General features: G+C 40.6%; 1 protein-coding gene across 12 annotated transcripts in view; it reads left to right on the plus strand.

Moving 5' to 3' along the window:
• SHROOM3 (shroom family member 3) overlaps positions 1–15,950 on the plus strand; it is a 460,954-nt gene that overhangs the window by 248,442 nt on the left and 196,562 nt on the right. For all 12 annotated transcript variants that reach the window (XM_068233528.1, XM_068233529.1, XM_068233530.1 and 9 more), the window contains one exon: positions 2,828–2,908. In XM_068233528.1, coding sequence (XP_068089629.1) covers positions 2,828–2,908 — 81 coding nt within the window. The remainder of the gene's footprint in view (positions 1–2,827; positions 2,909–15,950) is intronic.

A 15,950-nucleotide genomic window follows, 5' to 3' on the forward strand; every position in this document is an offset into this window, starting at 1 on the left:
GAAGCCACAGATGATTAGTGAGAAACCACAGATGAATGATGAGACACCACAGATAACTAGTGAGAAGCCACAGGTGACTAGTGTGAAGCCACAGATGACTAGTGAGAAGACACAGATAGGAGGTGAAAAGCCACAGATGACTAGTGAGAAGCCACACATGACTAGTGATAAGCCACAGATAGCTAGTAAGAAACCAGAGATGATTAGTGAAAAGCCCCAGGTGGCTGTTGAGAAGACCCAGATGGCTAGTGAGAAGCCTCAGATGGCTAGTGAGAAGCCACAGATGATTGGTGAGACACCACAGATGACTAGTGAGAAGCAACAGATGGATAGTAAGAAGCCACAGATGGATAGTGAGAAGCCACAGATGGATAGTGAGAAGCCACAGATGACGAGTGAGAAGCCACAGATGGATAGTGAAAAGCCACAGATAACTAGTAAGAATCCACAGATGAATAGTGAGATCAAGGAACTTGACATTAATAAAGAAACCAAAGATGATTAGTGAAAAGCCCCAGGTGGCTGTTGAGAAGCCACAGATGGCTAGTGAGAAGCCCCAGATAGCTAGTGAGAAGCCACAGATGGCTAGTGAGAAGCCACATATGGCTAGTGAGAAGCCACAGATGATTTGTGAGACACCACAGATGACTAGTGAGAAGCAACAGATGGATAGTAAGAAGCCACAGATGGATAGTGAGAAGCCGCAGGTGGCTAGTGAGAAGCCACAGACGACTAGTGAGAAGCCACAGATGGATAGTGAAAAGCCAAAGATAACTAGTAAGAATCCACAGATGAATAGTGAGATCAAGGAACTTGGCATTAATAAAGAAACCAAAGATGATTAGTGAAAAGCCCCAGGTGGCTGTTGAGAAGCCACGGATGGCTAGTGAGAAGCCCCAGATGGCTAGTGAGAAGCCCCAGATGGCCAGTGAGAAGCCCCAGATGGCTAGTGAGAAGCCACAGATGATTGGTGAGACACCACAGATGACTAGTGAGAAGCCACAGATGGATAGTAAGAAGCCACAGATGGATAGTGAGAAGCCACAGATGACTAGTGAGAAGCCACAGATGGCTAGTGAGAAGCCCCACATGGCTAGTGAGAAGCCCCAGATGGCCAGTGAGAAGCCCCAGATGGCTAGTGAGAAGCCCCAGATGGCTAGTGAGAAGCCACAGATGATTGGTGAGACACCACAGATGACTAGTGAGAAGCCACAGATGGATAGTGAGAAGCCTCAGATAACTAGTAAGAATCCACAGATTAATAGTGAGATCAAGGAACTTGACATTAATAAACTGAGAGGATTGGCTGCAACAGTTAACAGAATTCTAATTATTTACATCTGGTGAAGAACATACACCTGTATGCACATAGCATTATTGCAGCTGAGGATAGCCAGACAGGCAGTTGCAATTTTTTAAACTCTTTAAAAGTTTTTCTTTTTTGAGTGGCACTATGCCAGTCCATAAGATCCCGATGCTGATTACATATGTAAAGTATTCCTTCTAATTTCTCATAGTGTATGTGTATGGATCTCTCTACACGAGATGCATGTACAGTAAAACCTTGGACTGAGAGTAACTTGGTTTAAGAGCTGTTTGCAATATAAGCAAAAATGTTTGTGAAATCTTGACTTGATATACAAGCAATGTCTTGATATAAAAGCAAAAAAAAATAAAAAGTATACATGCGTCACGTCATCACAACTGCACAATTGTACTTAATTGTACTTAATCTGAGTGTAGAGACTGCAAAGTCCCATTTCCATGAAATCCCCAAAAGTAACTGTCGTTGGATACGTTCCTTGTTAAAGTCACATACAAGAAAGAGGTTGTGGTGAGCCAACAACAGATGGCAGAGATTCTGTTAGTTATAGCGACAGTCTTGTTTACATGTCTATTTTGTACTATTTTACTATAATTGTTTTTCGATTGTGGAATGAATCAGCTGAGTTTCCATTAATTCTTATGGGGAAATTTGCTTTGATATAAGAGTGCTTTGGATTACAAGCATGTTTCCGGAACGAATTATGCTTGCAAGGTTCCACTGTATAGTGTATGAAGGTGTGTTTTGTGTGTTTAGTTGGCATGTGTGTACCACCATGTGGCTGTGTGCTAATGTCCATTCAACTTTTAAAGCCTCAGTTTAGGCACATTTTTTTTAATGCATGTTGTGGGGAGTATGTCATCATTTGCAATTGACAAAGTTCTGTACACATAAACCATTTTGTTTTATTATTTATTTATTTTTTCTCTATTACATGACTAACTAGATTTGCAATGCTGCCTTCCTTTGCTAATGTCAAATGTACCTTGCTCAGACTGAAAAGCAGCCTATCAGCTGTTCAAACTCCTCCCCTATCCATTGTCACCTACAGGAGGTGGTAGAAAGGGACAGTCTTTTGCTGTGAACATAGAGCTGCCCCACTCATCTCCTCGCTGTGCTCCACAGGAGTGAGTGGAAGCAGAAGGTAGGTGGGGTCAGGTGATGGCTCTTTGCTGGGGAAGATACTGCCGCTCTCCTGGCAGCCCTGCATTTTGTGCACAAGTCTCTGAGTCATGTGACTGATACTTCCCAAGGCAATTTCTTTGGAACAGCGGCATGCATGAAATATGAAAATAGTGTGAGTAATGGGATGCCTTCTATTAAACTTTACTGGCAATGGAAACTCCAAAAGATTTAGTTAGGGAACTAAAGGATATGCTGTAGTCCAAGAAATAGGTGTGTTTAATTTTAGGATCAGAAACGATGCCAACAGTATTCTAAGAAAATGTAATCTATTGACATGTTCCTGCATTCTGTAATGGGAGGCCGTTTGTTTCCTTTCAGATTGATACCTGCGCCTGACAACAGTCCCTGTTTGGAAAAGAAAAAGCTCGCTAACAGCTACTCAGGGAGATCAGCAGAACTGTAAGTGAGGGGGGGGGGGGGGGGGGATTAGTACATAGGCTACTGTTAGTAAACTTTAGTAGCCAAAAAAGATGCAGAATGCTGACATGGCCATCATCTTTTCTTTAACGTTTTAATTTTTAGAAAGGTACTTCCCCAACCTTAGTAAATGCAGTTATTCACTGGAGATTACTGCTTTTTTTTAAGTGGAGTTCTCTGTCATCATTGGGTGATTAGGGCTAACATAAGAAAATATATCACAGTGCAGCCATTAGCTGTGGTAGACAGCTTTTAAAACATCAATTTAGTGAACTGCACAAATCCTGTGTTATGTCTGCAGTTACATTGCTTGCTGACTACAACAGGTAAACTGTTTAATTACAGCTTATGGGCAGCCTGTAAATCATGTTTTGTCTGGTCTCCATTCTCCCTGTGACTGCAGGCTCATCAACACATGCTCTGTTTACATATTAGCGGTCTCTCCCAGCCTGCCACACCATCACATCTTTACTTGACCTTTGCCCTCTTAAAGACATTGGTGTCGGTTACATATACATTATTACCTACTTACCACATAAAACACCACACTTTCTATCTAGGGGTAGCCAGACTGGACCTATTTACCCATATCTCTGCCATTTTTACAAACTCCTTACTGCAAATTATTTTCTCATGCTACATATACTGTATCATCGTGTGACCAAAAATGATAACAATGAATGAAAGTCAATGAATGAAGTCAATGAATATAATAGATTGTTCTAAAATCTTGGGACATTGGCCCTTATTCATTTCACGTTTCACCTAAGTTTTCTCCCAGAAGATAAATTGTCATCTTTGAAATAACTTTTCAGCACTCTTCATTCAAGAAAGTATAAAAAAGTAGGAGAAAATTTAGGAGAAAAAGTGAATTGAATAAGGGCCATTGTTTCAGCACTCTGCAATTAAAAAAGTACCAAATATAGGTGAAGATGAAGAAGTGCTATCAAAATTATTTTGAGTATTTTCATTGCTGTTGGCCTAAAGGGTATTTTATGGATAAGGGCCCATATGCAATTCACTTGTTCTCCTGAGTTTTCTCCCATGTGATGTTTTCAAACCTTGTGATAAAATGCCTTTTAAACAACCAGCAAGCACGAAAATAAAAAATAATTTTGATACTACTTTTTCACAAACTGTAAAGCTCGCCACTAACGGTCCAATTTCTAGCGAAAAATCGTTCGAGCGATCAGAAATTCTGATCGGACGAAAAATCGTTCACTACACCATCAATTAACCAATCATTGCTTCCTATCTATTATGACCACCAAGAAAATCCAAATTTTTGTTCGACGAAAATTCATTCATGCGACATTTTTTTCACTCGTTCATAATCAATTGTGTCCACCAATGGAGATTATTCACAACCAATACGATCAGAATTTCTGATCGCTCGAACGATTTTTTGCTAGAAATTGGACAGTTAGTGGCCAGCTTTAGGTTAATTGTTCAATTGTAAAATGATTAAAAGTTATTTTGAAGAGAAGATGAAACTTATCTCCTAGATAAAAATAATAATAATAATTTTGCTATTACTTTTTGTCACTTTTCAGTTGTAAAATGCTTAAAAGTTATTTTAACCTCTTGACGACCAGCTAACGCCGATTGGCGTAAACTGGTCGTCTGCAAGTTTCCATGGCTTTCCATGTCCGTTCACGGAGGGTGTCTCCGTGAACAGCCGGAGAGCCGCCGATCGCGGCTCGCCGGCAAAATGTAAACACGCGGGGAAGAAATCCCCGCTGTGTACATCATACGGCGCTGCTGCGCAGCAGCGCCGTAAGGCAGATCGGCAATTCCCGGCCTCTGATTGGCCGGGGATCGCCGGCATATGATAGGCTGAAGCCTATCCTACAATGCGCAGGGCGGATATCCGTCCTGCGCCGCTCAGAGGGGAAGAGAGAAGGAGGGAGCGCCGAAAACGCTGCGCAAGCCGGCAGTGATCAGACCCCCCCAGCAGGACATCCCCCTAGTGGGGAAAAAAGGGGGTAAGTCTGATCTCCCTGGCATAATCCTGATCTGTGCTGCGGGCTGGAGAGCCCACGCAGCACAGATCAGACAGAAATCCCCTGGTCGTCAAGTGGTTAAATAGAAGATGAAAAATTGTCTCCTAAGAGCTAACTCAGGAGAAAAAGTTAATTGGTCATGGACCCAAATGTGAAAATATGAACTAGGTGAAAACTTAGGAGAAAGTGAATTGCATATGGTCCATTGTATTCATAATATGAATATATAACCGAGGAGAAAACCTAGGAGAAAAAGTTAACTGTATATGTTGGCAAGCACAGTGGTGTAGTGCCTTGCAGCGCTAGGTCCCTGGTTTGTATCCCAGCCAGGTCACTATCTGCACAGAGTTTGTATGTTCTCCCCATGCCTGCTTGGGTTTCTTCCGCATACTCCAGTTTTCTCCCACATCCCAAGAACATACAGATAAGTTAATTGGCTTCCCCTAAATTGGCCCTAGACTATGATACATACACTACATGATACATACATAGACATATGACTATGGTAGGGATTAGATAGTAAGCTCCTCTGAGTGACAGCTAAGTGACAAGGCAGTATACTCTGTACTGGGCTTTAGAAGTTGTCAGTGCTATAGAAGTACTAAATAATAATTATATGTTCATGTCCTAATTTAGTAAAGCTGTGTCAACTCTTTGTCACCGGAGGACTACTGAAAAGCTGCTGAGTTATCATTCCAAGCACCCCCACTTTATTTCCATTATTTACTGTCTATAGTCCTGTCTATTCCATTTAAGGGGGTTATAATTGATGTCCCTTCTATATTTTATTGTCCTATTCAATGAACTTCGTTTCCCTTCTCTCCCAGAAGAACTTTTCACTTCCAATCAATAAAATAAATTCTAAGCCACCAACAAGCAAGAAATCACTTAAAGAGACTCTGTAACAAAAATGTAATCCTGTTTTCTACCATCCTACAAGTTCCTGAACCTATTCTAATGTGCTCTGGCTTACTGCAGCACTTTCTACTATCACCGTCTCTGTAATAAATCAGCTTATCTTTCCCCTGTCGGACTTGTCGCCTTGTGTCTGGAAGACTGCCAACTCTTCAGTGTTGATCTGCTATGCACGCCCCCCTCCAGGTCCCTCTATGCACACTCCCATGTGTGTGTGTGTGTGTGTGTGTGTGTGTGTGTGTGTGTGTGTGTGTGTGTGTGTGTGTGTGTTCTTTACATTAGCCAGCTTTTCTCTGCTCTCTTATCTTTTACAAGCTGGATAAATCATCTGTTGTGAAAGGAGTCACATGCTGAGGAATTACAGACACGGGCAGAGCTGTCTGCAGGAAGAAACAATCAGCCTGTAACTCTTCAGTGGGTGAGAGCTGCAGGGAGAAAGAAACACACAAATGATCTCTTGAGATTCAAAAGGAAAGCTGTATACAACAAAAATTATATATAAATTCGTTTTATACAAGGTTATATCTGAAAAATGATATCAGAACAATAGGTGCAGACACTGGCAACATCAAACCATCGACAAAAAACACCAAACTACCAAGCCAGTATATGTCGCACACTAATAGTATAGAATAAATTTCATAGCGCTTTGTTTATTGCAAAAATATATAAATTGTTTATTGATTTTTTTTTTTTTTTTTAGAAAAAAGATTGGTAAAAGCTAGTCCAAGCTTATATATCAGTGATCACCAAGCCACCCTTAGAATGCACCTGTATGCCCCATCCCTTAATATAAAAACCCTCGCCTTATATATCATAGACCATAGTGGTACTCCTCAAAGCCTCCAGTAAGAAACGTAAGGTATCCTGAGTATATCGTCGAATTGACGATCAGGTAAACATTTTTAATACTCTCACAGAGGCAGAAAAGTAGGGACCAATATGATCACGTATATATTGCCGCCAGTTCAAATTTCAGTACATTTTACGCATGGTATCCTCATCACATATAGTTCATATACTACTTGGGCCTATTCGAACTTTCAGTTTGTGAAAACTTGAGGCCTATTATGCTCATGGTGTCCGTACACACAAACTGAATTGTCCATACAAAAAAACTGTGGTACCATCAGAAAAAAGAGAGACGTTAGCATGCTTTCAAAAAAATACACCACATAATGGAATTGATTCCGGATCTAGATTGAGAGCTGCAGCATAGATAGCATACATAGGTGTCTTTGTTGAGACAACAATATTCATAGTGACCACCATCTGATTAGACCACCTTTTGTCTTAGACTTATCTGATGCCTGAAACTATCTGTATAGTCCTCTTGATTAGCAGTATCTATAAATTTCCATAGATAGCGTTAGAACAGCAAAGCGCTCGTCCACCTGTCCACTCGCAACAGGGACTTCTACACAGATTGATATCCACAGATATGTAGCTTGTATATATACTTATCGGCTTGTTGTTGCGCTGTGTGTCTCCATAGCATTTCACTGGGCCCAGACTCTTTCTGTAGTTCAGCAGTATAGTTACCACGCTAACATGGCGGCTCGGCGTGCGGGTATGTTTGTAAGTCGCGCTAATGCATTTCGCCCCGCCCCTGGAGCTTCGTCAGAACGTGTATTACGTAATTCCGCATGGGTTCCGTATTTATAGCCGGAAAACGTGACGTCTATGGTATATCTCCATCTTGTGGTGAGTTAGGTCTATGCATCCATTCTTCAAGTAATGGTATTTTAACACCATCTTGTGGTCACATTTTTCATTGCATCTCTATTTATAAAAAAGATTTCCATTGATATGTTCTTTCACCATCTTGTGGTCATATATGTTATTGCTATCAAGGTCCCACATTTCATTCACAGCTTGTATAATGGGCCAATGGACTTCATAATCATTGCCTTGCCAACCAATCAAATAGATATATATCATGTTAAGAATGCATATAAAGTATGTAGCCTAACTACTCCAATACTAGCCTTTAGCTGGACAGGATACCCATGTTTATTTTCAAAATTGACCATATTTTCCCAAATTACGGCTATAAGTACCTTAATAGAGGGGAACAATATTTTTAAGGCGGAACACCTAATTATGCTCCCGCCCTTCTCCCCTCACCCTCCAGGAGAGCCAATAGCCCCTAACAGTACAAGAAGAACAGTACCAAGGAACAGAAAAGGCAAGCCCATACTATAAAAACACCTTTAAATTGAGGTCAGTATTCAAGCCCTTTGGGCTCAATGTATCTAACACATAAATCCAATAGCTTTCCTTTTTATATAATTGTACATCTGTGTTCATATATCTAGTGCTGGGGTTCAGGTGATAGATGGCCTTCACCTTTAAGCTGGAGGGATCTGAATTGTGATGTTCCATAAAGTGTAAAGCAACTGGAGTTTTTTTCTTTTTCTGCATTTTCCTCTTTCCCTGCATCTATTATATTCCTTACATGTTCCTGGATGCGTCATCTCATTTCTCGTTTAGCTTTTCCTATATAGAATTTACCACATGGGCAGGTCAGCTGATATATCACATTTTTGGTTTTACAGGTCATTGCATGTCTAATATCATATATTTTTGTTCCTGATGAATTCGTAAATTTATCAGTGACCTCAATTAGTGGGCATATGGAACAGTCATTACATTTGTACATTCCATTTTTTCGTTTAAAAAATTGATGTCCTGGATTATTTCTAAACTCAGATGCTGTCAATAGGTCAGATAGATTTTTATTCCGTCTTGCTGTTAGTACTGGTCTGGGTCCCACTATTTTTGCTAATCTTTTATCCTTTTCTAGTATGGGCCAGAATCTATGCAGAGTCTCTTTTAATCTCCCCCAGTGTGGTCCATAGGTCGTAATTAGTCTTGGTGAAGAATTACAGTGGTCTCTATTCTTTTTAGTCAATAGCATGTTTCGATCAGTTTTTAATGCTCTGTAAAAGGCAGATTTTAATAATTTGTGGGGATACCCCTGGCTCTCAGCCTTTCCTTTAAATCATGTGCTTCTCTCTTAAATTGTTGTATATCGCTGCAGTTCCTGCAGAGTCTCAAAAACTGTCCAATTGGGACTGCTCTTTTCTGGGACTCCAAGTGTGCCCTGTCATAATGAAGTAATAAATTCCCTGCCGTTGGCTTTCTATAAGTCGAGGTAATCAACCTATTACCCTCTTTTCTAATAGTTACGTCAAGGAATTCAATAGTTTGTTGATGGATTTTATATGTCAAATAGATATTATAATTATTGGCATTCAGAAAGTGTATGAATTGTTGCAAGTCACTTTGATTCCCTGTCCATAGCATAAATATGTCGTCCACATAGCGGAGCCATAGGGGGACGTGCTCCTGGAATCGCGGGTCCCCATAGACCATCTGCTCCTCCCATGCGCCCAAATGGAGACACGCATATGCCAGAGAGCACGCCGCCCCCATGGCCACACCTCTTTTTTGTCTGTAGTATTTGCCATCAAATGAGAAAAAATTATTATTCAAAATAAATTTTAGCAATTGTCCTACAAAGTCGTTATGAACATCCTCACATGGATAGTATTTGTAGAGAAATTTCTCTACTGCCCTCAAACCTACTTCGTTGGGGATGGAGGTAAATAATGATTCCACATCTAAGCCTACCAAAAGGGCTCCCTCTGGAACATGAACTTTGTGCAATTTCTCCAACAGTTGCATAGTATCGAGTACAAATGAAGGCAATCTTTCTACCATAGGTTTAAGTTTTTGGTCGACATATTGCGCTGCTTTCTCGGTTGGTGCATTAATTACCACTATGGTCTATGATATATAAGGCAAGGGTTTTTATATTAAGGGATGGGGCATACAGGTGCATTCTAAGGGTGGCTTGGTGATCACTGATATATAAGCTTGGACTAGCTTTTACCAATCTGAAAAAAAAATTCAATAAACAATTTATGTATTTTTGCAATAAACAAAGCGCTATGAAATTTATTCTATACTATTAGTGTGCGACATATACTGGCTTGGTAGTTTGGTGTTTTTTGTCGATAAAAGCTGTATACAGCCTGCTTGAGTATGGATGTATTTTCTATGTGTGGACATACTATACATCAACCTACTTCCTGTTTTGGTGGCCATTTTGTTTGTTTATAAACAAACTTTTAAAAACTGTTTTTGACTACTTTTAATGCGGCGGGGAGCGGCGAAATTGTGACAGAGGGGAATAGTAGATGTCCCCTAACGCATTGGTATGTTTACTTTTGTGCGATTTTAACAATACAGATTCTCTTTAAAATAAGAAGTTTTAAATCAGGATGATACCATTTATTGGCTAACTACAAATGAATAAGAATAAACAAGCTTTCGGCCTTGCAGCCTTCGTCAGGTTTATATCCTGTTAGTTTGCAAGCTGGTGGTACAGACAGCTTATATACATGCAACATCAAAAGGAAAAACAGATATTTTTTTCAAGCATAAATGCATCATTAAGATGCCTTAATACAAACAGACCATCTAAATGGGGTAAGATAAGGATCCTTGTTTACTTTACTTTATTGCTCCCAGACCTGGTATTAGGATTGACCCAGAGGTATCGTAAATTCTTAGTTCACAAGTTCAGCTAGGGTGGCTGAGACAGTTCATATATCATCCATCTCATACCAATATAGAAAGTTGTTGTCCTTATTCAGACCCTTCTGCACAGCTTTGAAACAATTTATAAATTTTGTTTCTGCGATTAATCGGTCATTTGACGTTTTGAAGCCGCCCTTCAGGGCAGTGACACGAAGATCATCCATGCTGTGTCCGTTGGACCGAAAGTGTGTAGCAACTGGGAGTCCAGATTTGGTATCATTAATAGTGTGCCTGTGTCCATTCATACGTTTGCGCAGAGTTTGTCCAGTTTCTCCCACGTACATAACATTGGGGCATTTAGCACACATGATCAGATATACCAGATTGGTGGACCCACAAGAAAATTTACCTTGTATTCTGTACTCCTGTTGTGAACCTGGTATCGTTACCCTGTCAGTGGAGTAAATGTGTCTGCAGGTCCCACATATTTTTTGTCGGCAGGGTGATGTTCCGTTTTGTTGAGGCCTATTCAAAGAGCTCCTGACAATCATCTGTTTTAGATTGTGTGGTTGCCGATATGACAAGAGTGGAGGTTTAGGGAATATCGTTCTCAGTCTGTGATCCTTGTGTAAAATGGGATGAAGTTCCTTAGCAATCCTCCTTAAGATTTCCAGGTGTGGGTTGTAGGTGACAACCAAAGGGACACGTTCCTCTTTCTGGTTTTGCTTATATTTCAGGAGTTCAGTCCTGGGGATGTTGCTGGCTTTCCTGATTTGGGCCTCAGCCATGGGAGGACTGTAACCTTGTTTAATGAAAGTGCTCTTAAGGTGATCCAGGTGCTTGTCTCTGTCCATCCTGTCAGAACAAATCCGGTTGTACCTTATAGCTTGGCTGTAAATTATAGAGTTCTTAATGTGCTTGGGATGAAAACTGTCATATCTTAGGTATGTGGGACGGTCTGTAGGTTTGCGATACACAGAGGTTTGTATGTTGTTACCCCTGATGTATATGGTGGTGTCCAGAAAGTTAATCTCTGTGTGAGAGTAGGTAAGTTTCAATTTGATTGTAGGATGGAAGGCATTGAAGTTCCTGTGGAACTGGAGAAGATCATCCTCACTTGCGGACCAGATGATTAAAATATCATCAATGAAGCGGAAGTAGGCCACGGGTTTTATGCCACATGCATTGAGGTATTCCTCTTCGATTTTGGCCATGAATAGATTTGCATACTGTGGAGCGAATCGCGAACCCATTGCCACGCCCATCTGCTGTAAATAGAGGTCCTGTCCAAAAGTGAAATAATTATGAGTGAGAATGAATTTGATCAGTCCAGTAATAGGCTTTACAGGTATGCCCTGACCCTGAAGATATTTACGGCAGGCCGCAATACCATCATCATGGGGAATGTTCGTGTACAGGGACTCCACGTCCATCGTGGCCAGTATGGTTCCCAGTTTAATATTTATTTTTTATCTACTTTTTGGTACTTTTTGATTGTTGTGCTAAGTAACTTTTCCTATCAGAAAAAAAAAACATACTGGAGTGGCAAGGTGGTTTGAACTTATACAAGAGGTGCCCTGGGGTGTAGACTAAATCAAAAAGTAAAATGGGAGAATGATCAATGATTGGACAAGCAAGAGAAGAATTTCATTTCAAGACTTTATTGCAATTTTTGTTTTTTTTTGTTTTTTTACAAATTTGCTGCATAGAATGTTGGTTCCTAAACATGTATGATCATATCCTCCAAAACGAATTCATAAATAGGGATAGAAACAAAAAAATCTATTGATCAGGAGATACTGTATTATCCTCTTCTATTAGCACATCACAATAAACATTTGGGCTGATAACACCATATAAGAGAGAGCATTGGAGGTGTTTTATTCCCCTCATCAACTCAACATGATCGAGGAAAAAAATAGTATTGCATCCCACTAAAGTTACCAACCCATGAAGAAGAGTTCTTTTCCTTTTCTTCCTCTGGGGTTTGGGAAAGCAGCATGGTAATTAAGGGCGTTAATGCCCCACTTTGTGAATATTATTATTTTATTTAAAAACATCTGCAATATAGCTAGGGGACATCTGTCTCCCCTGCTCTGGTGCTGGACTAGTGTTTTCATGGAGAAATCCATGCAGCTATATGGGGTAATACAGATATATGGCCGCTGTCAGGGTAGAGTGGGCACTGCATACTTTTGTACCATTTGCTATGAAAACACAGATTAGTGGACCTGCAGATCAACTGATATACAAAAAACCTGAACATTAATGCACTTCACCCTAACTACCAACTACACACTATTTTGCCAAACCCTGCGTCGTTTGAGTTAATGAAACAGCCATATCGTTTACATGATTTTGACCTGAAGTGTATATTTCTAATGCCATTCTTTTGATGTCAGCCAGCAGGTGTTGCCTTCCCAGGCAGAAGTTTGAACATGATATAATCCTCATACATGCTCAACAGATGTTAACTGCTAATATCAACATTGATTGTGAGGGGTGATAGCGATTCTCTGCAGCCTCTTATCAGGTTTCAGTTGCCTCCTTTCACTTGCATTCCATTCCTTTAGTGTTTAGTTCATGTTTACATTTCAAAGCCAGGATAAAGGTAGCTAATTATACATTTGTTTTAGTGAAAGTGGACATGGACTTGCTCACTTATTAAACAGGCTGTCTGGGGGATACATGTACTTCCTGACATATGAATCAGGATGTCTGGCCAATATTTTTACACAGTGTGGGTGTCGATAGGGGCATGCACACATCCAATTTTCAGTGGCCAATTTTACTACCTCCATGTAGAACCCCCCCCCTCCCCCCGAAATGAGGCTTCATATGACCCTGTGCCTTGGTGCGGTGGCAGGGTTATATGCATAGGCCGCCCATTGGTTAGTGGCGTAATCCCTGTTACGTCACTGGGATTCCCCTGTTCAAGGGAACAGTGCTGTTCACTATGCCACAGTGCAACCCAAAAAAAGCAATTAGCTTTTTTGTCCAATTGCCATCTTTAATCTACATTTTTAGTAGCTACATTTACTAGCTTTAACCTTCTAAAGTCTCGCTCTCTCTAGTAAGCCTATTTAAATAAGTCAGAAGATAACAAAAAAAGCGAATTATCAGCCGAAAGGCCCGTACACACGCCAACTGCTCGATATCTGCCCAACAGTTGTGTGAGTTAATATCCAAAGTTTGCATCTCACCGAGGACACTGTCTGCATTGAGTGTGTATGTTCTTCTTGTGTTAGTGTGGGTTTGCCCTACACAATCCAGTTTCCTCCCACATCCCAAAAGCATATTGATAAGTTAATTAGGGCCCCCCAAAATTGGCCTTAGCCTAGAACAAGGACACTACACTATTGTCTATTATAAAGATTCGATCTCCTCAGAGGCACAGTTAGTGACATGACTATGTACTTTGTACAGCACTGCTAAAAATGTCAACTTAATTTAAATGCACCATAATAATCAGATGTGATGGGTCCATTCTTAGAGAGGGGAAACGGAGTAAACATGCTGATGCCAATTTAGGTGGAAACAATAGTGAGAGAGCAGGTTGTTTTCTACCTAGTGGACCTTTTTCTCCCCCTCAGCAGAATTGGCAACTTCGGTAGACGTTGTAGAAGCTACAAAAGTGTCTAGATAAGTTTCTCTGTGTGATTATAAAAGATTGCATTTAATGATGATCACCTGGTATCTGTATGCCTGACTGTCCAGGACGTGGAATAGTTGAATGTGTCCATGGAAGCTGAAACTGCCAGGTCATCAGACATTAAAGTGCACATCACTGGCTCTTGAGACATGTTTTACATAAAGATACGGGTTTCCTCTCTAAAGTAAACATCTTTATTTCACACGGTCTGTCAGTTGTAGATTACTAAACAAAAAGAAGAAAGTGAGAGGTTAAAAGCAGAAAGCAAATAGCAGCAGACTGGTTAAGCGTTGCTGCTTCTCACTTTACAGGTTTAACTGTAAATATGCCTATCATTTTTAACCTTTGTCCCACCTGAAGCTTTATATTAAAAAGACCCTTTCATCTTGTATTTCACCAACGTCAGCAGCCACTGGCAGAGCTACAAACACCATTTTCAAAGCTTGCATGAAACAATTTCATAGACAGTTGACTGAAAACTGCAGCCCTTGTGATATCTTAAAGGAGAAGCAACATATCACAACTTTGGAAAGTTCTGAATTATATATATATTTTCACTTTTTAAGGAATATTTAGATGATTAGTATTTACATATAATTCTGAACAAACCTCACACAACCACCTGCACTCCCTTCACTGACCAATGTTCTCTTTACACCAAGACAAGACAAGACAAATAACATTTATATAGCGCTTTTCTCCAGGCGGACTCAAAGCGCCAGAGCTGCAGCCACTAGGACGCGCTCTATAGGCAGTAGCAGTGTTAGGGAGACTTGCCTAAGGTCTCCTACTGAATATGTGCTGGCTTACTAAACAGGCAGACCTGAGATTCAAACCCTGTTCTCCTGTGTCTGAGGCAGAGCCCTTAACCAGTACACCATCCAGCCACCAACATCCCCTCCCACATTGAAGCCACTCCCCTGGGGGAGGTTAGTGGTTGCCACCTCTCCCCTACAATAGCATAGAGAGAAAGGATGAGTTGTACATGCACCATGCCACCTTCACTTTCCTTGGAGGCACGGCGGCTGTTGCTTTGTCACAGTAATGCTTCTCCAATTGTGACAGGATGTCATCTTGAAGCCCCAGCAGCACATCATTTATGAACAGTCATGGGATTTCATGAGTATGTGAAGTGGGAAGTGCATGACTTTCTTTGTACTATTGAAGGGGGGAATTCGGAAAAATACATTATCAGTGTCTTGAACTGCTCTGGTCATTTTTACCTCATAGTGAATAATAATTCCTTTCTGACTCCACAATGGGACAAGGAAGCTATGACCATGTCTGAATTATTCTCACTCACTTTCAGTGCTGCACCAAGGTGCTGGGTAGCCTAGGCACAGGGCAAATTAAGGTATTCTATCTAAGTGGTAGATATGCAAATTGTAGTTTTCTCAGCGTTTAGTAAACCACAGTTCTAAAATACCATCTGATATATTTGTAAGTACTAAACAGGGTACAACATTCTCCACCTGTAAATACAGCACGTGTTTCATTGCATGCACAGGTCTCCCCTTGTGCAGCATTTCAAAGCCTATTTGGTCTTTACATATACAGTCCCATTAAAAAATAGCGGGGCTTTAAGTGAACAAATAACGTTTATTCTTCAGTATTCAGAATTTCTTCCAGATTGCGGACAGGTAACCACAAGAACCATATACAAGACTCCACATCAAGACAAAGGACTGCCTGACACGTGTTTCACGGTCAAAGACCGCTTCCTCAGAGGCACACAGTACACATACAAATCAAATGTTGATTCATAAGAAATATCGCATAGCAATCTGAAGATTCAGTAAATCCGTTCAGCTAGACAAAACTCTGGACGCTAGAACGCATCCATGAGGGATAAGTGATTTGGTCTTTGCATAAAAACACAGCCCTATAAGTCACCCTGTAGAAAATT

This window comes from Hyperolius riggenbachi, chromosome 1 (assembly GCF_040937935.1).
Source record: "Hyperolius riggenbachi isolate aHypRig1 chromosome 1, aHypRig1.pri, whole genome shotgun sequence".
Taxonomy (NCBI): Eukaryota; Metazoa; Chordata; class Amphibia; order Anura; family Hyperoliidae; genus Hyperolius; species Hyperolius riggenbachi.